We start from the raw sequence: 21,018 nt of genomic DNA, 5'->3' as shown, positions 1-21,018 counted from the left end.
GACGATGATATTTTCTTTCCTTTAGTGGGGAAATGTAAGAAGAAAATGGCTTTTTGATGCAGAAAACTTGCTAAAACTGCAGCCTGTGGTTCTTATGCAGTTTCTCCACTGAGGGACTAATAAAGGTGTTCTTATTCTTATTCTTATGGGTCATTATCTCCTCTATGTCCCATCTCGTGTCTGTGGACGTACGGTTGGAGGAAAATCCTCCGTGAGAAAACCAAAGATAAGCCAACACGTGAAGTGGCACACTGTAGCTATGTTGTCTGCAAAATGTTGCACAATTTGTGCAAAAGTGAACACAGACTTGATTTTTCTCCCACGTTAGTCGTTCTTTAAAGGAAAAGTTCCCACAAGGGGAGTTTCTTCCATGTTTCTGGAGTTTTGGGGTAATCAACGTCTGAAAGATGCAAAAGATCTTTTTATTCTGGGTGATTATTTTTTTAAAGCCGTCGTCACGGTGATCTGGTCAGCAGCCATGATGACATCTTTCTGTTTCTTCAAATAATTAAATATTTGAATCATAAAATCAAACAAAAGTAAACACAAGCAAATCTAAAATGCTCATTAAACCAGATTTATTCTGCTGTTTACATGTGTTCAACTTTTAGAAATTCATTTATATAATAATAATATACAATAGAATATCAAAATAATTTCAATCAAATTAAATTAGTTTATCATTGTAATCTATCATTATTTATGAATATCTAGTCAAACAAAAATATTTATGAGAAATAACTAAGATTTAAGAAATTATAAGGTTTGTTTTATTTACTTAAATATTCTGATAGTAAATATTTAATATAAAATATTTAAATACAAAGTCAAATAACATGTTCTTAAAATAAGGAGAAATGCAGATATTGTTTATTTGAACTATTTGATTTATTATTTAATATAATTAAAAATAAAAAACAATTTTGGTTTTTAAATCATTAATAAATACATAAAACTAAATAAATACAATATATTTATACAAATATTTTTTTCACGTTTTTTTGCTTCTCAATTTATTCACATAGGAAAAAAATAATCATAAGAAAAATGACAATATTTAGATGTTTATTTTTCATTTTTAAGTAAAAAATCATCTTTGGGGTGAAATAAATGTAAATATATTATAGATCCTATAGGTTTATATAACATGAGTCACTGGTGGCCTTGTGAGATTTTAAAAAGACACAGATATTCTATTGGTTTCTGTTTTATCATGAGTGGGTTATGTTTGGGTTCTTTTAATCCCGACGGAGATAACAGAACTCTTCTCAGATTGCGCCCGCAGCAGGTCTGATGTGGATTTACCCGACCCGGGTCTCGTGTTCTCCAGAGCCAAGAGTCCAGCCTGTTTTACTGTCTGATCTAAAGAAGCAGACGTTCAAGAGTTTTAAGACTCACAAGGTGACAACAGGCGGGCTGGACCATATGTTGTTTTACCCCTCGCCCCTTATCCCCTCTCAGAAACCAACCCCCCCACCCCCCCAGTCGGAGTGACAGCGACGTCTGCTCAGGCTTCTTACTTATTCCACCAGAGTCTGCTTTCAGAGCCTGTAAAAGCACGCTTGATCTGGCTGTTTTTGTTTGTTTTCAGTCCGTTTGAGGACAGTCTAAAGATCACTCTGGATGTGCCTGTTTGTGCAGAAATCCACTTTAATTGTGACAAACCTGAAGTTGTGGTTTTATGCAAAAAATTAGTGTCCATTTATTGTGTGTGATCATGAATTTATTCACCTTAACAAAAAGTCTTCTTTTTCTTACTATTACTGACAACAAAGGCATCATAGGGAACAAAATCTTGTCTACTTACAGGAAATATTCTATTTAATTTATTTACAAATGACAACAAGAGTCATCTGAAGGCACTTCACAACTTCACAAAGTAAACAATCTAGTTTAACCTACTTATTTTGGTTTCAAATGCAGCGGCATTGGGGTAAAAGCACGAGATTTTACATGCTTTTATTTTGAAAATAAGACATTCTGTTCACATTAGCAGGTTTTCCTTTTATCTTCAGCTCCAGTTGTTTGATTTATTTTCTTACATAAAACATTTCCTGCACAACTTTTGCATAAATGCCAATGAAGTAAAAATCGGATTTAATATCTTTGGTTTAGCAGATAAAGTGGGTTTGTTCTACTAAGCTGTGGTTAATAGATGTAAAGGAGGTCTGAAGTTTTTTTTTTTATTATTACTATTTCTGCACAAATGGCGTTTGGTTTCCAGACAATAAACAAGAGGCAGCTGTTCCTATCAGACTGATGGGAACAGGTGAGAGGCCCCCAGTTGTTCCCAAATGGCAGGAAGTGAGTTTAGGACCGAGGCATTTGGCACTTTAGGACTGTGTGTGTGTGTGTGTGTGTGTGTGTGTGTGTGTGTGTGTGTGTGTGTGTGTGTGTGTGTGTGTGTGTGTGTGTGTGTGTGTGTGTGTGTGTGTGTGTGTGTGTGTGTGTGTGTGTGCGTGCGCGCGCGCGCGCGCGCGCGTGAGATGAAACAAGGCGCCTGTGATTGTTGGGTACCAACATAGATTTGTAAAGGTGTTTTTCTAGGACGAATCTGTCTTATCTGTTTCAGACAAGAAAGGTGTTTTCAAGAAATAATTAATGAATTTCACACAAAGGCATGCAAACGAGCAGCGACTGATCTGATGACTGCTTGGTTTTATTTTTAGTAACCAAGTGATCATTAAATCAAACAGAAAGCACAGAGAGTGATAATTCCTATATTTGTTTCCGTCTGCTTCGCCCCTTCAGCGTCCTGGCATGCCGTCCGGAGCGAGGATGCCCCACCAGGGAGCTCCCATGGGCCCCCCCGGCCCCCCATACGGAGGGAGCCCCGCGGTGCGGCCCGGCCTGCCCTCCCCGGTGATGGAGCCCAGTCGTAAGAGGCCCGTCCCGTCCCAGCAGGTCCAGCAGCAGCAGCAACAGCAGCAGCAGCAGCAGCAGCAGCAGACCGTCCAGAACCGAGCCAGGAAGTGAGTCCTGATCCGCTCCACCTTTGACTCCAAACACAACACCGCATGGCACACACGCAGAAAGCCATCTTCCTGTGGTTTATGACAGCTGTAAGGCAACAGTGGCTGTGGTTGATCTTCAAACTGGATCTGAATTATTAAAATTCCCACGACAAAAGAAAGTGGGATTGTGATGAATGTTTATGAACAATCAGCATCTTACTTGTTGTAGTTGGCTCTCCAAACCACTTCAGTTTGGAGAGATCGTAGAATTCTGATGTAAAGCTGATGACCTAGCAGCTAGTTTGAACTGGGTTGAGACCACAACATCTGCAAACCTAAAAAACTGCTTTTCACATGATTACTATTTAAAAACCTTTGTGTCATTTACACTTTGGTGTAATATGGTTATTTCAGCAGAAAATAGGATTCTTTTCCCCCAGGAGGAGATTCAAAATGCACTGGAAGTGCTACAGGGAGCTGCTTCTATAGCGAGCTGCTGCTGCTGCAGCGAGCCATTGCTGCTAAAGGACACTGCTGATAAAGCAAGTTGCTGTTAAAGTGAGCCGCTGCTACAGCTAGCCGCTGTTTCTAGCCAGCTACTGCTGCTACAGCTAGCCGCTGCTGCTAGTCAGCTACTGCTGCTACAGCTAGCTGCTGTTGCTAGTCAGCTACTGCTGCTACAGCTAGCCGCTGTTGCTAGTCAGCCACTGCTGCTACAGCTAGCCGTTGATACTAAAGTAAGCTTCTGATGAAGCAAGTTGCTGTTAAAGTGAGCTGCTGCTGCTACAGCAAGCTGCTGCTGTTTCTGTTCATTCTAAACAACAACAGAATTTTATGTAAACAACCATAACGTGTTCTTTAAAGGTTTACAGCAGGAATCTATAAAGGGTCCATTTGAGACCCTCAGAAGGATTTATTTTTGCAGCCCTGATTCCTTTTCTAGAATAAAGATAATTGGTCTCTGGAAGATATTGTGTTCAGTTTATTACTAACGTGCATATTTTATGCCTACTTTTGACTAGTACAAAATAAATATTTTTAACCTATAATAACTTTTGCATTTCTTTAACATAAAAACCTGAATTTTTTGTCCCACTGGGGCTTTTAACTTGACAATTTTGGCCCTCATCTTAAAGTTTGGACACCTGTGGCTATAAAGTAATGCTTGCGTGAACTGAAAAATGTTTGTGAGACTAAAAAAAACACTTTTGTGGTCTTGATTAGCAGTTAGCTAGCTGTTAGCTTGTCAAACTTTCAAGCTCTTTTTCTCCAATCCTGAGTCGTCCAAAGAGTGAATTATTGACAACCTGTCCACATAACCCTAAAAACGTAGCGATTTCTGGCACAAATTTTAAAATATGTCAAATGAATACAGCTAATACGTACTGGCAGCTCAGGAAAGGCCTTTTCTCTCGTGTGAAAATCACAGGTGTTTAACTGGCAACGCATCACTTAGTGGAGGTTTTTCTTACAGTTTTCAGGTATTTTAACGGTTCCTTTTTCAGTAGTTACTTGGTCTTTTAGACCACTTTGCTGCTGACAGCTAGCATAAATCCGTTAAGCAGTCTTCTGAGTTGGACGCCCCTGACTGAGATCTAACGTGTTTCAGTCTTTGTGCACAAAAGGAAAACAAAGTCTAGAAATAGCCTTGGTCGTCAAAATGCATTCCTTGTCAAACAGAAAAATCAGGAAAAAAAGAACAACTTTACACATTTGAGAAGAGTTAAGCAGGGGTCACCAACTCTGGTGCTCGAGGGCTACCATCCTGCACATGCTAGCTGTTTCTTTGCTCCTACACACCTGATTAGAATGAACGAGTAATTAACAGACCTGTGCGTAGTTAAACGTGGTAACGAGAGGATTAAATGACTCCATTCAGGTGTGGTAGAGCAGGAAACACAGAAAACCAACAGGATGGTAGCCCTCGAGGACTGGAGTTGGTGACACATGGTGTAAAGCGTTACTGCTACTATTAAACTGTAAGATTTACTTCAGAAAGTTTACATCTTTTATTTTGATGGTCAGAGAGAATGCGTAACAAAACCAAGCTAGTTGAGCAGGTAATTCAGTAGATTTTCACTCGCAGATGGAAGTGAAACCACAGTCACTGTGTCTCTCTTCATCTTCCATTTCAGGTTTTGTTTCCTCTTCTCTCGCTTGCCTCGTCTGCCCATTTCCTTGTGTCTTGCCTCTTGTGTCTTGCTTCTGTCACTTCCATGCACGAGTTTGGATTTCATATCTTCTGTGAGGTTTTTGGTCTCGTTTTACCATCACATGGAGGCAGTCCACACAAATCTGTCTGCAGATGCTTTATCTTGTGTTACACTGTCGTACCTGAACGTGAACACACACTCAGAGTTGCTGGATGTCTGTAGGGAAGTGTGTGTTTGTAGGGGAGGCAGGTATGCTCATTAGAAAGGCGATCGATTTGCACACTCTGTAGACCTCTCAGTTTCATTCTCACTATCTGCAGCCCGATTGATCCACTTACAATTAAGCAGGCTTGTCGAACAGGCCAGAGGAAGTGTTGTTCTGCGCCAGGGGCTCAACCCCTCAGAGCAGCCTGTCTGGCTGCCCTGCCTCTGATCGATGAGCCGATATGACCCGTCCAGGTGTCTTTGTCTCTCTGTGTCCTCTGGCAAAGAGGTTGGTGCTCTGGATCCTCCATCCCGCCCAGACCCCTGTGCTGCTGCCAGCTGAGGGTGGACCACCTGTGCTTGCAATGTCACTGAGCCCTTCAAGTCCTCGCCACTGTCTGCAGAGCTCACACCGCTGAAAATAGCACTCTTGTATGCTGTGTGGTGTAGATACCTTAACCGGTGTCTCAGAAAGTTTCATTTTATGTGTTCTGCTGAAACATAAATCTGCTGCAGCGAAATACTCAACAAGTACACACATCTGAACAGTTTATAAGATGCAACCATTTTCTCAGTAACCCATAGACATGTAAGGCAGCTAAAGGTGTTAGCAAACAAACATCGCAGATGGAGCTCAGACTTGCACTCACCTTACTCTGGATAAGTGACAGACTTTCCCCTCAGAAACCTCAGCGATGAAATGTGTAAACATGAAAAGGTTTCAAATAAAGCATCGTTGTTGAGAGCTTTTGAGTTTGACCTGACTGAAAAGTCTCTTTAGCATTGGGATGACGTTTTTACAGGTGAGTTAAGGTGGTTCTGTTTAGAGATGGTCCTGATTTCTGCTTCAAGTTTGTCTCCATCTGCACCAAATGTTCATGACCGCCACCTTCTGAGCTGAATCAGAGAGGTAAACTCAGCTCGTCTGCACCCCTCTCCACTATCAGTGTGTTGTCTGACTCTGTGTGTGAAGCATGATTGTTTTGGTTCACCGGAGAACATTTCTGAATTGGCGTGTCCCTCAGACGAGCAGGACACCTCCCAGGTCCTCTTCCGCTGCACGAGCGTGCATGCATTGACTCAGTCACACCTATCACAGTGCCTGGCCTTGTCTGAGTCCTAGAGTTTGCACCTATTAACAGACCCTTGAACTCCACACAACACACACACACACACACACACACAGATGTACAAACAGCCTGAACCAACAGGTGTTTCCCCTATGACGTCCTACTTGTTGCCACTGAGTGTGTTTCTCGCCATAACTAACGGGACAACCTTCAAATCCTCACCAATTCTTAGGAAGCCTGTCGGATTCCCGGGAGCCAATGAGATGCCGGCGAGGCAGATGGACATGAGAGAGCCCCAATCAGATCCCACGCTTGGATCAAAGTAGGAGTTTATTCTGCTGCATGTCCCTTTTCGTTGGTTTGATGAATCTGGCCTATTTAGCCTTTCACCTGAGCCCCGATCTCCCCTTAATGAACTGTTTCAAACAAACAGGCCAAGATGGCCGCCCCCTCTGTCTCCTTAGTGGTGCATGCTTTAGCGTGGAGCATGGCATGATGGGAACACTTCTAGAGAAACAGAATCTAATTTTAAATGAGTTTTCCAACTAATATTGCAAACTGTTTTCGTTTTAATGCAGTTTCAGTATTTGGCATGTTGATTGTAATAAACAGACTTGTTATAATACTCGTTGCTCCGAGCCGGTTAGATTTAAACTAAAAAAAAATTTTTTTTTTTTGCAGAAAAGAAAATTTTGCAATTTGGAAATTGTTTTATTTTTTATTAAATAAACTTTAATTCTCATCCAGTAGTTAAAAAAACCAACCAAGTTCAGCTTTAAATTCATAGTAAACATCTTAGATGAGGACTAACGTAATCAAACTTCCTCTCAGGAACATTTGGATCATTTTGTGTTCTCGCTAAACTAAAAGCTAATCTGTTAGATGGTGAGCTTATGAGTTAAATCAGTTATTACATCATTTATTACATCATCGTCTCCAGGCTGTAAAGCTTGACTGCACAGACTTAAGTGCTCATAAAGTCTTTGAAAGGATTTACTGATATTTGGTGAAATAAATCAATATTTATTTTTACCCACTTTTTAAAAAGTACCCACACTCCTCAAAATCTAACCTACAGCACATAATAACAATGTTTCTGCCCTAAATTTTTTATCCAAACACTGCAGGATGTAACTTATTACACCGTGTTATTCATTTAACAAGAATGAAGTTAAAGTGAAGGAGCAGTGAGTGGGAAACTGATTCAAAAGCTTGCAGAGGCACCAGTAGCAATGAGCTTGATGTCTTTTGCAAAGCCTTTTTTATGCTGTGGGACATGGGCCATTTGACAAAATTTCAAATAAATTGCAACAGCAGATACTGTTACAATTTGTTCTCACAGTTTCTTTCTGGGTCTCAATTTAGTTGCGAACATCTCTCAAATATTCATGAGAAACTAAACTGAGAAGGGCTTGAGACAGATTCTGGACACCTTCAGGACAATTTTGAGATCAAATTTTTTGTCCTGAGCAGCGATATAATGTAGGCCACATGAAAATACGGCAAAACAATTGTGACAGCAAATGTTTTGGTAGCACGTTACAATAAGGATCACTTTATTAATGTTAGTGCATTATTAAGCACTAATAAACTAGTATTAACAACTGCTTAGTAATAATGGCAATATTAAGTAATGCATTATCAAGCAGATATTATGTCTACATTTAGTTGCAAACTTCTCCTACACTTTTTCCACATTTGTGACTTTCTGATTTCTGAAAAATTGGCTTCTAAGGGTTCTACAACCCCCCAAGGCACTTCACAACACAATCAGTCATTCACCCATTCACACACTGGTGGGAAAGAGCTACATGGTAGCCACAGCCGCCCAGGGTCACACTTAAAGAGGTGAGGCCTGCCGAACACTGGCGCCACCAGTCCCTCTGACCATCGCCAGGTTTAAGTGTTTTGCCCAAGGACACAACAGCAGATCCCTGGTCGGAGCCGGGATCGAACCTGCAACGTTCCAGTTATTGGACAACCCGCTCTACCTCCCGAACTACTGCTGTCCTGAAAAAAACACTACATTGAGAAGTGGTTGAGACAGGTTCAGGACATATTCAGGACTATTTTGAGAACAACATTTGTGACCATGTAAAATGGGCCCTATGACAAAATCGCAAATTGTGACACCATATTTTATTTTGGTTGCAGTTTGTTCAGTCTCATTTTGTGTCTCAATTTAGTTGTGAACATCTCCTAAAGTTGCCTCACTGTTCTCACACTTTCTGGCTCATGATAAAAACTAAATTGAGGACGGTGTGAGACAGGTTCAGGAGTTTTTTTTATTTATTTATTTTTTAAATTTTCTTTTCTTAATATTTTGAATCTGTTTAAAAGTGACTAGACATACTCATACAAGGTGATGGAGAACCCTCTCAAACATTTAGAGATATTTTGGAAACTTCCTCATGAATGTTGTTTGCAAAATTATCACCAGCAGTTGCGGCTGAGCGAGCCACTATCAGGTAGTTAAGTTATTCAAATCTCAAATATTATCGTATCCGGTCCTTATTACTGAAGTTTTGAATTATTCTTTATTTTTTCACTTTCATAAGCCAACTTAAATCATCCTGAAATTCACTTTGCTGATATTCTCCTCATTAATTCTGTGTTAACACACGCCTGTATGCTCCAGAGCAACAAACTCCTGCTAATAATCACCTATCTACTACTAAACCAGTAGAACTTGTAAAGTTTTGTTTATTTTAGGGGTAGAACTAGATTAAACAATTAATCTAATTAATTAGAGGCTTTGTAATTAATTAATCTCAATTAATCACATTTTAATCTTTCAGGAAAAGGTGCCCTCAAAGCAATTTTTAAATAAAGACAACTAGGCAGAGAATTGCACATTAGATATGGTTATTATTACTGTAAACTAAAGCTTTTTAATTTCTAAAAAATTTATTTTAAATGTCTCTTTGTGATTTAAAACAAAACCCAAATTAACTAAAATTTATAACACCTGCAGAGGGTTCCTGACCCTTTATATTGTCTCTCTGTCTTGAATTACTGGAATAAATGGACTTTAAACCACATTCTTATTTTCCAGTTACACTTGTTTGTATAATTGGGTGTTTTAATTAGCATTTGTACTCATAATGTAGTAAAAGCTTATATACGAATAAAAGTCCTTAAAAATGACAGTAGAACAGGCACAAATATGATCTAGGACTTTAATTTACTAACTTTTAACACCAGAGCAGGTGTGACACACTCAGAGAATGATCAAGAACACTAACTGGTTCCAGTTAGATGACTGGAGGATGATGGGAAGATAAAAGACCATGGCGAGGAAATAATGATCTGACGAACAGGTGAGCAGACCTTCCTTACGGAGGAAGTCCCGCTGGCACGTTAAGAAGGGGATGGCTGCTGACCCACAGATTCATACCTGCAGCAGCAAATCTGGTGTGACCTCCAGCCTGATCACAACTTTCTCGTTCCTCGCTGCCCTGATGCACTTAAACATCCGCCCCTTAAGCTCCCGATAAGCTTTAGACCGTTTTGTGATGGTATGCATGCGATATTTAGACACTCACTTGTCTCAGAAACATATGATAAACTGACAGAATTGTTTAGAAAATTATCAGAAAGATTTTAGGTTGTTTCTGTCACTTTAAGACACATTGTTGGTGATTGTTTACAGAGGAGTGAGAACACGGAGCATTTTCCCAGTTGCAGCCAGGTGCCTCTTGTTTGCCTGACTAGTTTCATAAACTACTATTCTTGTCTGGTGCTTTCAGCGCTGCACAAACGTTAAATAAATGTTAAAAAAATAGCCTAGCTCGATTTTTGTAAAGCTTCCGGTGCCACCGGGCAGCAGCAGCAGAGACCATCTCTGAAAAATGTTCTCGACGCAGACGCCGTAATTGTCAGGAAGTAATTATTTTTTTGTACAAGTTACGAGAAGAGGCTGATGTGTTTCCTAAATCCTGCATCAGTCCAACCAAGGCAATTTCTTTCCATTTTTATTCCTTTTAGCAGCCGTAGACAGAGCACTGTGTTGTGTGTGTCAGTGATATTCAGTCTACGAGGAAATCCTGCAATGACAAAGATTCCGCCTTGCTTGAATTGCAAGCTGTGATTAAATGCGTGAATTTTTTTACATGTCTTTTTTTTCTAACTAATTAATCATAATTAACGCGTTAAAGTTCCACCCCTACTTTATTTACATGCTGCTTGTAGCTTGTGACACAGTGGAATACGTCACATGGTCCCGTCTGAGGTCGTTTCTGTAACGCTTAAATAGTGCCCCACATATTGAACTTTTAGTACACTCAAAAAACAGTTTTCTGATCAGTATTCTGATTTGCTCACACTGCAGCGCAATTGTTTCCAATCAGTGTCTTTTTTTTAGCATGAACAGACTCAACATCATGTTAAAGACATTCAAATAAATTAAACTTTCTAATTCGAGAAGAGGCTACCCTTTTGTTTTCTAATCAATGTCCAACGGGAAAAAAAAGATTCTGATAAAATTTCAGAAATTAAAGAACACGTATTGTCCGTCTCTGGTGAGTATGAAAGAATTTTAAAAAGTAAGTGCTTGGAAGTCATGAATGGAGTGAAAACTTGCGTCTTTTTAAATGAAAACAACAGTGAAGACTGAATTCCTGAAAAGCTTTATTAAACACATCCTGTCTACCTGCAGCATCAGTGACCCTATAGTGTGTGTGTGTGTGTGTGTGTGTGTGTGTGTGTGTGTGTGTGTGTGTGTGTGTGTGTGTGTGTGTGTGTGTGTGTGTGTGTGTGTGTGTGTGTGTGTGTGTGTGTGGCAGAAGATGTGTGACTTGACACTTTGTTGGCTGTAGAGGCTCACTCTCTCCAGGTGGACCGCTGCATTTCAGAGAACACACGGACAGAGAAACACACACACACACACACACACACACACACACACAGCTGGGAGGCTGGGGTGCTGGATATGGCCCAGCATTTTAGCAGATGGCCTGGGTGCTACGCTATCAGTCACCATAGTAACATGCTCTCTTTTTCCTCTTTCTCTCTGTCTTTCTCTCCTTGTCTGTAGTGCTAAGAGAAGGAAAATGGCAGACAAGATTCTTCCGCAAAGGGTGAGGCTGCATGTATTTATCTTTGTTGTGTTTCTGTATCCTTTTACCTTTTGTCTGCAAAGCAGAAAGATCCTGGTCGCCTTTTCGATGCCCGGGGTCCTGAGGCGGCGCCAGGGGCCGGATGATAATTTGTTATTTCCAAAATAAGAAGGGATGGGTGGAGTGGAGAAGAGTTTTCAGGGTGTTTGTTGTTTAAAATTGAAGTGGTTGTTTGGGTGTGTCAAGAGATGCAGACATGAGTGGGATAGAAACAAGTCGCAGGTGAGTTGGTGGCGTTTGCAGGTTGTGATTTTCTTCCTGTAGCATCAGGTTTTTAACCGCATCCTGTAAGAGAGAGGGGTGAGTCTGCTGAGCTCTGGGCGTCTATGTTCAGGTCTTATCCTCTGACGTTACCCTGACAGAGAGATAGCAGAAGTCATGGCATGGGGTGGCACTCCACTACAATGAGTCAGGCATGGGGAATGTCTTCCACACTTCTCCGCCGGCTCGGCACCTCGGCCCGGTAAAGAGACGCAGATAGAGGAGGAATGAATGGAACAATGAAGGCAGGCTCTCAGGAAGAAAGATGAAAGAAGCTGGAGGGAGGGTGAGGAGCTGTAGGAGCAGTGTGCAGCAGCCCGCCATGCTTGGTGGACTTTCATCTGTATGGTAATGTTGGAGTCCTGGCTGTTTGTCTGCAAAAACTGAATCTCATTTTAATCCCCTCATGCCTGTTAAACACACACGACGGCTTCTACTAAAGCTTTTTATTTCCATGCAACCTCATTAAAGTGCTTTAAATGTGTGGGACACTTATTTAATCATTACATTTGCAGTGATCTATAGCAGGAATGAATGCTCTGTAAGTCCTGCTCGGTGGAGAAAAAAAGCACAGATGCGCCTGTTTCATGAACCACCAGAATGCCACATCAGTGGACAGCTTAACACGGCGGTATTTAGAGTCTTACTTCCTGATATTTGGACATCTCGCCTCTGATTGGCTAACAGCAACATGACTCTACCACTGTTTGCTTTGCAATGTGGATGTTTTATCTCCACAAATAACACAAGCCTGGAGGAGATCAGCTGTGTTGTGGAGTTGCTAATGCTAACAGTTAGCTTCTATCAGCCGAGGCGTTCTCTGCTGTTTCTTGGATGCTAAACCGCCAACAGCCTTCAATCTAAAAAAAAAATTCCTAATAACATCTGGCTGAATCTATCGCGATATATGTGGTATATCATGCCAGCAATACACATGCCTAGTCTCTCATTAAATTAGCTGCATACACATGCTTAACCTTACAACATGTTAGGGATTAAGTGCTAATTGCTGCTAATCTAGCCTATTAACACAGTTCAAGCACTCAATTTGACTACTTTAATTAAACGCCTGTCAAATCAGACTGATTATACATACATAGTTTATTGATTTGGATGCAAGATACTGATTGTCTACAAATATTACTGACACTTGCAGCTAAGCACTAAAGGTGTGTGATGTAAAGTTTATGACATTACTAAAAACTGCAAAGGTTTTATCTCTTTTTATCGTTTGATAAAAATAACTATTTTTACTGTAGTAACTAAGATGTGTTAGCTAATATGTGTTGAATATTTAAGCTAACACGAATCAGCTAACACACTCAATTTTTATTTTTAACGAAAAAATCTGACTTTTTCATTCCTGTTAGGTTCTGATTAAAATGTTCCTAAAGTGTCTTCCTTCCTGCGCAGATCCGTGAGCTGGTACCAGAATCTCAGGCCTACATGGATTTGCTAGCCTTTGAGCGCAAACTGGACCAGACAATCATGCGTAAACGCGTGGACATCCAGGAGGCGCTGAAGAGACCGATGAAGGTAAAACCAGAAGAAAAAGATCTGATCGGGATGGTGGAGTGGACCTCCTCGGGCGATTTCATACTAACCTGTTTTCTTTAATGTTCCATTTGTGTCAGCAGCAAAAGCGTAAATTAAGGCTCTATATTTCTAACACCTTCAACCCGGCTCGACCCGACGCGGACGACTCAGATGGCAGCATTGCATCATGGGAACTGAGAGTTGAGGGCAAGCTGCTGGAAGATGTGAGGATTTTCATGTATTCTCAGCAGGGTTTGAATTACACACAGTCTTCTGGGGGAGCCCCGTTTCCTTGGGTGGGGGGGCTGTTGTCCGTCCGATCACCTTCATTATTGCGCCATCGGGGGGGGGGGCTAGATCACTTTTGAGGTTACCTCGGGATGTGTCAGTTGAGGGCTTCTGGGGGAGCCTATCACCTTTTCAGGGGAGCCGAGCTCCCCCTAGCTCCCCCGTGATTCGAACCCTGATTCTCAGACATTTTTAGTTAACTTTGGAGTTTTATTTCAGAGGGCACCGTCTAGAGGAGGAAAAGTGTATTGCACCACAAGCCCCTCTCTATTCTCGTGATCACAGCTAGAAGCAACACCTCTCGTTTGTTAAAGCACACCTTTAGCTAGCCAACAGAGGTAAAACACAATTATTATTCTCTGCACCAGTCTAGGTACGTCGTCCAACTCATGCGCCCACTTGGTGATGGTGCATGTCTAACGCTTCAAATTGCATGGGGCTCTATGGAACGGGGGGGGCTGGCTCCAATGTAAAACTATCATTTTTACTAATTTCTAAAAGATCATACGGTATATAATTCCTGAAAGAGGGAAAACTCTGAATTGCTGCTTTAAAGAACTGGTTTTAGGAGTGTTTAGAGATGACAGTAATTAGTTCTGAGCCGTAGGAGCTGATGATGTCAGCAGCAAAGTGCGCGAAAGTTTCAGAAACCAAAAATTTTTCAGGTTAGGTCCAGAGGAAGTGGGTTCTTTATACGTCTGCTCACTGTTTTAATGTGATCTCACTCAGCTGCTCGTGGTTTCTTACACCTTATGAAGCTAAAAACAAAGTGCATCTATTCATCTATATTTGTGAGTCCACCCACACGTGCACACAGCCGATCCTAACCCACCACCTCTCGTCTGTCCCAACAGCCCGGGAAGCAGAAGAAGAAGTTCTCCTCGTTTTTTAAGAGCTTGGTGATCGAGTTGGACAAAGATCTGTATGGGCCAGACAACCACCTGGTGGAGGTCTGCACAAACACCCCAACACTACTGCCTGCCACCCACCGCCTCAAAAATAACTAAATAAATAAAACACACAAACTCACCTTCAAGCAGCATCTTTTGGATGAATCTTTAACCCCGCTGGGTTAAAAGGTGACTCAAAATAAATCTGAGAGCTTCTTATTAACATTTTACCTCCATTTCAACGACGTCAGATCTAACGGACACTAAACTTTTCACAACACCTCTGTTTTTACCCCTCAAAGTGAAATATGAAAGCAGCGTCAGAAGGTGGTCAGTCTGACGGGGAGTCTAAAGGAAGTCAAGAAATAGTTCAGCTTATAACACCCTCCTAAAACCGCAGCTTATTAGCTTTCCACTTCACTTAAAGTAAATGTGAAACAAATGACAGCTGGGTGTCTGTCTGGGCTCTCTTGACTGTTTTAAGGTAAAAATGCTATTTTTGGTAGCTAGCCACCTTAAAATGTAGAATAAATCAGAATAAGATAACTTTTTATGTGTAAACAAAGCTTTTTTGGAAAAATTTAGCCAAATTCTCCATGTTTTCAAAAACTGATGCTACTTTTCGCCTGATTTTGACATTCTTCCTGAACAGTTTGTTCCGTTGCTAGTAAAGAGCTTTTCTCTGCTGCACAAATCACTAAAGCCGTTCAGTCAAGGTCGACGTCCCAACATTTTGTCTCGTCTGGCTAAATCTTCAGGAACACCGATCCCGCTTTGGCTGAACATGAAATTAAACAGAAACACGAGGCTGTTCAAACATGCTAATGAAGAAACCGGCTGCTTTATTTTAAACAACCAGCTGCTGCTCTTCACCTTACATAAAAATGTTCCGACGTGTTTTATGAAATCCACTTCAGGAGATTCGGAGTGGAAATCGCGTCCTCTCAGGGTTTCATCTTTTTAACCCAGCGCTCAGGTGCTTCGCTTTGAACCGTTTTCAATCAAAAGAATTCAGCTTTCCACCCTGAGACGCATTCAGGGTTTGATCTGTTGGGGAGCGTGTCAGCTGACACGGAAGGGACGGAAAATCCACACGTCAATGTTTCTGAAGATTTAAATAATAGGTGTTTTAGTTATTTAACACCTTGCTAGCTAATGTAAGCCAATAATATTTAAAATATGCAGTCTAATTTTGCACTCTGACTCCGGTTATTTAGCCAGGTGGTTAAACCTCTGCTCTCCTGAGGGTTTGCTTTCCGTGCATGGCTGCTTTGCAGATATTTAACCTTTCACCAAACACAGCGCTCCCTGTCAGCGCGGGCGCTCCACGCTCAAACGACCTCCTCCAGTGGTTTTATTTAGTCTGTGTTCAAGTCTTCTTATAAAAATACGATCATAATTAGACTCAAGATGCGTTTATTATCACCACTTAGTCAGTGCAGAATCAAATAATGTTTCTCTGAGGTGATCAAAGCATTGTAAAAAGGCAGTACTGAACATTAGCTTTTTAAAAAGCACAAGGGTTTCCAAACTGTGGACCATGGGCCAAGTGTGGCCCGTCAAGGGATTTTGTGTTGCCTCCAAATGCAACTCAAGAATAGTTTAACTTGATACAGAGAAACACTGTTTGACCCTTTAAGTGCAGTTCACTTGTTTTAGCAGCACATTAGCAGTGGTCTCTAGCAGGAATAGATGCTTTGTAAGTTGTTCTCGGGGTGAAAAAATCTACCAGTGCTCCATTTCTTACTAAAAGTTGTTTGGAGTCTAATTTTCTGATATTTGGACTCTACCACTGACTTGCAACATGGATGTTTCATCTCCACAAATCACACAATTTGAAGGTGTTCTGCCGTGTGGTGAAGTTGCTATTGCTAACAGTTAGCTTCTACTAGCCGAGACGTCCGATGCCGATTCCCGAATGTTAAAACAACAGCCTTCCCCGTCGTGAGCCAAGATGGGTGAGTCCATGAATGTTAAGAGACAGTGTGACGTAGATCTTTGAGGATTTTCAAATCCTAGAGTTTCACCGTCTGTTCTTTATCAGAAGCAAATGCAGGAGATCAGTGTAGGAGACTATTTTCATGTTCAGCCAGCATTATAAAAACTCAGAGTGACCGATTATAATCAGGAATAATCATAACTTTTTTTTTTCAATGAACACTCCTTTAAAGACCAAGTTCACTGAGAAAATTTTTTGTACTTTTTATCTTTGTAATGTGAGCAGGCTAAACGTGGTCGTCCACCCCTACTTCCTGCATTAGCCACCGATACAAAATAAAAACTGTCAATTAGAAAAATCAGTAAAATCTACGTAAAACTGTCAACATTCTTGGACTCACCCATCTTTGTTTGCAGCGGGGAAGGCTGTTGTTTATTCGTTTAGCATCGAGTAAACAAAAACATGTGTTTCGGCTAGTAGAAGCTAACTGTTAGCATTAGCAACTCCACCAAACACTAGAACTCATCCAGGCTCTTTTTTAAGAGATCAAACATCAATGTCGCAGAGTAAATGGATTCAGTGGGAGAGTCGTGTTGCTGTTAGCCAATCAGAGGCAAGATATCTGAATATCAGGAAATAGGAGTCCAGATGCTGCCGTTTTCCACTCACCTCTCCTCTGGTTCACTTCTAGTTTCTGAAACAGGAGCACCAGAGTTTTTCTACAGAGATCGACTCACAACGCATTTATTTGTACTAGAAACCATCCTTGTAAACGAAAGCCTAAATCATCTCAGACATTTATTAAAAGTTAGATTCATGAGCTCCATGTAGCCAATACCACTTGACCAAATGCAGCAAACATCCCTGAAGAAACAGTACTTGGATCCATTCTTGTTGCTGATTATGTTTTTTCATTCCAAACAAAGGTGAAGTGCTTTTAAACTGCCCTGAGTGCTCTGAGTCACTCCTCCATCCTGGGGCCTTTGATTCACCCAAGAGAAGTTTTGATCACATTCCTAAAGGTTTTAATTGCTCAGAAACATTTCCGGGATTCGGTTCAAAGATACGTTCTAAGGACTGGAATATAGAAAGATATAAAAGCTTGGGAATTTGCCCTTTTCTCTTTGAATGGAGGAAGTTCCTCAGTTAAGGAGCAACACAAATGTTAGATTAAGCAGAGGTCTTAGAGGACGTCAAGCAGATTTCCAACAGCAACTAATACCAATAAATCAAAGGACAAGTAACCGAAGTAGAAACTTCATAATCGAAGCAGAAAAAAGCACGACTGTGTGTTCTGCTTGCTCCCTCAGTGGCATCGCACCCCCACCACCCAGGAGACAGATGGCTTCCAGGTGAAGCGACCAGGAGACGTGAGCGTACGTTGCACTCTGCTGCTGATGCTGGACTACCAGGTGAGGGCACCATGGAGGGGCTACCAATCACCGCTGTCAGGAACGATGGGAATACGCAACGTGGTGAAGTGGATGTTCCAATCTGGGAAGTTCTAACGAGATCTGTGTTATCTCTGCAGCCTCCCCAGTTCAAACTGGACCTACGTCTTGCTCGTCTGCTTGGCATTCACACTCAGACCCGCTCCTGCATCATCCAGGCGCTCTGGCAGTATGTCAAGACCAACAAGCTGCAGGACTCGCACGACAAGGAGTACATCAACTGTGACAAATACTTCCAACAGGTACAATACCATTGAAGATGGGAATATGGGAAATGTATCTGTTATGACTTTTATCCTTTAAATATTTGCAACAAATGTGGTTCAAAATGCTAGCATGGAATCTACTGGCCTGCCTATGAGATACCCGAGTGGTTATCAGGGATGCCTCGATCGAGACCCTGATCTGATACTTGAGATCCAGTCTGGTCCAATCAAGAAACTACTTAGTATGGCTGCTCTCAGCTCCTGATCTCTAGTGTTGACTCACTCTCTATAGCTTCAAATGAGAGAACCCTTTCCTCTGGGACTCAAAAAGACTAAAAATCACTGAAATCTTGTGATATTAAAGTAAAATCTCTAAGCTGGTTTCACTTTTACTCTTCTTAATGTAGAAAAGAAGTTTAGATTAGTCCACTGTTGCTCATCTTCCTGTATTTTCAATGTTTGTTTTAGCTCCAGACACGTAGTTAAAGCTGTGAAACGCGGTTTCTAAACATTGTTGGCCAGTTTAGTAGAACAAACCCCGTGATCTGTGTGGATAAACTGTCTCCCTACACCGTGACCCTCTACAGAAACTAACATTGACGCTGATATTGATAAAAACTCTTAAACGGGACATCCCTAAGGTTAATTTATTATTAACAACGTTGTTTTTTTTTCTGTTACTTCAGATCTTTGACTGTCCTCGCCTGAAGTTCTCCGAGATCCCCCAGCGCCTCACCAACCTCCTTCTGCCGCCTGACCCCATCGTCATCAACCACGTCATCAGGTACTTCCTGTTTGCTGTAAATACTCGTCACAGAGCAGTTCGACATTTAGTTCAAGGAAGCGAGCGATGCTTCTATAAAGTGAAACGTTTGTCTGCTCAGCGTGGACCCCAACGACCAGAAGAAGACGGCCTGCTATGACATCGACGTGGAGGTTGAAGATCCCCTGAAGAGCCAGATGAGCAGCTTCCTGCTCTCCACTGCCAACCAGCAGGAAATCGCCTCACTGGACAACAAGGTTTGATGTCTAGTCATCTAATTCAGCATTCAAAGCTTTTAGTAACAAGCAGAGGACAGTGTTGCTTTGAAATCCACAAGCAGGAGTTTTATTTTGACGTTCAGCTGTGACCTCGTAGATCCACGAAACCATCGAGTCCATTAATCAGCTGAAGATCCAACGAGACTTCATGCTCAGCTTCTCCAGAGATCCCAAAGGCTACATCCAAGACTGGCTCAAATCCCAGAGCCGGGACCTTAAGGTTTAATAATCTCACACACACACACACACACACACACACATGCACAAGCCACCCCCCCCCCCCCCCCCCACCCCTTCACCCCACACAGGAAAGGTTGTTCATAGCTTTTTAAATGTAAAAATAGGACACAGACACCCTCTAGCTCCCTCTAGAGGCTAGAATTTGATCATTTTTCTCGTCGGCTGCAGCTGATGACCGACGTTGTCGGGAACCCCGAGGAGGAACGGAGGGCAGCATTCTACCATGAGCCCTGGTCCCAGGAGGCCGTCAGCCGTTATTTCTACTGCAAGGTGGGCAAAGTGCATCTCAGCATTTAGAGAAGATAGAAATCCTCTGCATCTGTCTTCTTGTCTGTAAACTCATCATTTTCTGCCTTGCCTTCAGATCCAGCAGAGGAGACAGGAGCTGGAACAGGCCTTAGCGGTCCGCAACACCTAAACAGAGGCCCACCTGGACTTCTGGGCTGAGTGTGTCAGGATGTGTGTGTGTGTGAGAGATTTTCTAACCAGTGTTTTAAAGTTAAAGGTTTATTGGTGGGAGATCTCGTTGCACTTCATCCACGTCCCGTTCTTTTATCTTGTTTGTGAGGAATCACTCGGAAACCGTCGTCCGTCTGAGCTTCTGGTTTTGAGCGAGTCCTCATCTGTTACCGTTTGTGGTGTTACGATTCAAAGCGTTACTGTGTGCGTTTTTTTTTGTTTTTTATTTTTGATGGGTTCATGAATTACCACCAGCAACTAGTTTCTGTAAGAAAATGCTCTGATTTGTCCAACTTGAGTTTCTAAAGCCTGAGTCATGCATCTGCGTCAGTGCGGAGACACGCAATGCCATTATCCGTCCTTGCGGGCCTGCTGGAGAGCCCCCGCAAGGACTGACAGAGTCGAGCTCTCTTTTCTAAACATCCGTCTGTCGAGATGGAGAACGCAAGTTTGTGATTGGTCAGGGCACCGCTGTTGTCTACACCACCGCCATTGCGCCCTCAAAAACATAAACAGAGCTGAGGATAACTAGCAGCAGACACGGAGAAGCTTGAAGAATACCTCATGAAAAAAACTCTAAAAACATGAATGTTTAATTCTCCCGTGACTGGAGGAGTGAAAAGATACGCAGCAGGCGTTTTATTTGTGGACGGAAATGGCAGGAAACGTGGGTTTAGAGGTGGCGAGCGCATGAAGAGGTGTTAAAAAGTCTCTTATACACAAAAACACAATATAACACACTATCTTGGACCGGATACGACAGGATACCACAGAACAGCAATACGCCCTCTGGTGTCCTGGCGGGGAATTGCTTTGCAACACTCTCCAGGAGATGGAGAAGTATGAGGGCAAAACATCTCCATCTGTGCGTGTGCGTCTCTCCCTTTTGGAGCTGACGGAGAAGCATGACTCAGGCTTAAAGCTGCGTTTTAACGAAGAGGAACTGAACTTTTGCTCCCTGAACCCAAATGCGCCTCTGAGCTGATCTTTCCCTCTCACATCCTCTTGCTAATGTTCTGAAGGCGTTACCAAAGGCTGCAACGAGAAGAAAACAAAAGAAAAACGGTAGAACTCCATTTTATGTTTCACACAAAAATGAGATTTTAAAAGTTTCTTTTCTAGAGATGTGAATGTAAATATGTTGTTTTGTCTCCTTAAGAAGGCCAGCTGTACAGTATACATCTATGTGTGTTTGTTTGTTTGTTTGTT

General features: G+C 41.8%; 1 protein-coding gene across 7 annotated transcripts in view; it reads left to right on the top strand.

Moving 5' to 3' along the window:
* The window catches only part of smarcd3b (SWI/SNF related BAF chromatin remodeling complex subunit D3b), a 35,401-nt gene extending 15,401 nt beyond the window's left edge, over positions 1-20,000 (top strand). For 2 of the 7 annotated variants that reach the window (XM_015954717.3, XM_015954715.3), the window contains exons 2-14: positions 2,752-2,972; positions 6,614-6,703; positions 11,417-11,459; positions 13,173-13,295; positions 13,394-13,519; positions 14,438-14,533; positions 17,723-17,824; positions 17,944-18,105; positions 18,756-18,853; positions 18,954-19,089; positions 19,208-19,330; positions 19,519-19,620; positions 19,715-20,000. In XM_015954717.3, the coding sequence (XP_015810203.3) occupies positions 2,752-2,972; positions 6,614-6,703; positions 11,417-11,459; positions 13,173-13,295; positions 13,394-13,519; positions 14,438-14,533; positions 17,723-17,824; positions 17,944-18,105; positions 18,756-18,853; positions 18,954-19,089; positions 19,208-19,330; positions 19,519-19,620; positions 19,715-19,768 (1,476 nt within the window). In that variant the 3' untranslated portion in view covers positions 19,769-20,000. The remainder of the gene's footprint in view (positions 1-2,751; positions 2,973-6,613; positions 6,704-11,416; positions 11,460-13,172; positions 13,296-13,393; positions 13,520-14,437; positions 14,534-17,722; positions 17,825-17,943; positions 18,106-18,755; positions 18,854-18,953; positions 19,090-19,207; positions 19,331-19,518; positions 19,621-19,714) is intronic. The other 5 variants (XM_015954716.3, XM_015954719.3, XM_015954718.3 and 2 more) reach the window with 5 other exon arrangements.
* The last annotated feature ends 1,018 nt before the right edge of the window (positions 20,001-21,018 follow it).

Source organism: Nothobranchius furzeri, chromosome 7 (genome assembly GCF_043380555.1).
Source record: "Nothobranchius furzeri strain GRZ-AD chromosome 7, NfurGRZ-RIMD1, whole genome shotgun sequence".
Classification (NCBI taxonomy): domain Eukaryota; kingdom Metazoa; phylum Chordata; class Actinopteri; order Cyprinodontiformes; family Nothobranchiidae; genus Nothobranchius; species Nothobranchius furzeri.
The sequence above is the reverse complement of the archived record's forward strand: the minus strand, read 5'-3'. Positions and strand labels throughout refer to the sequence as shown.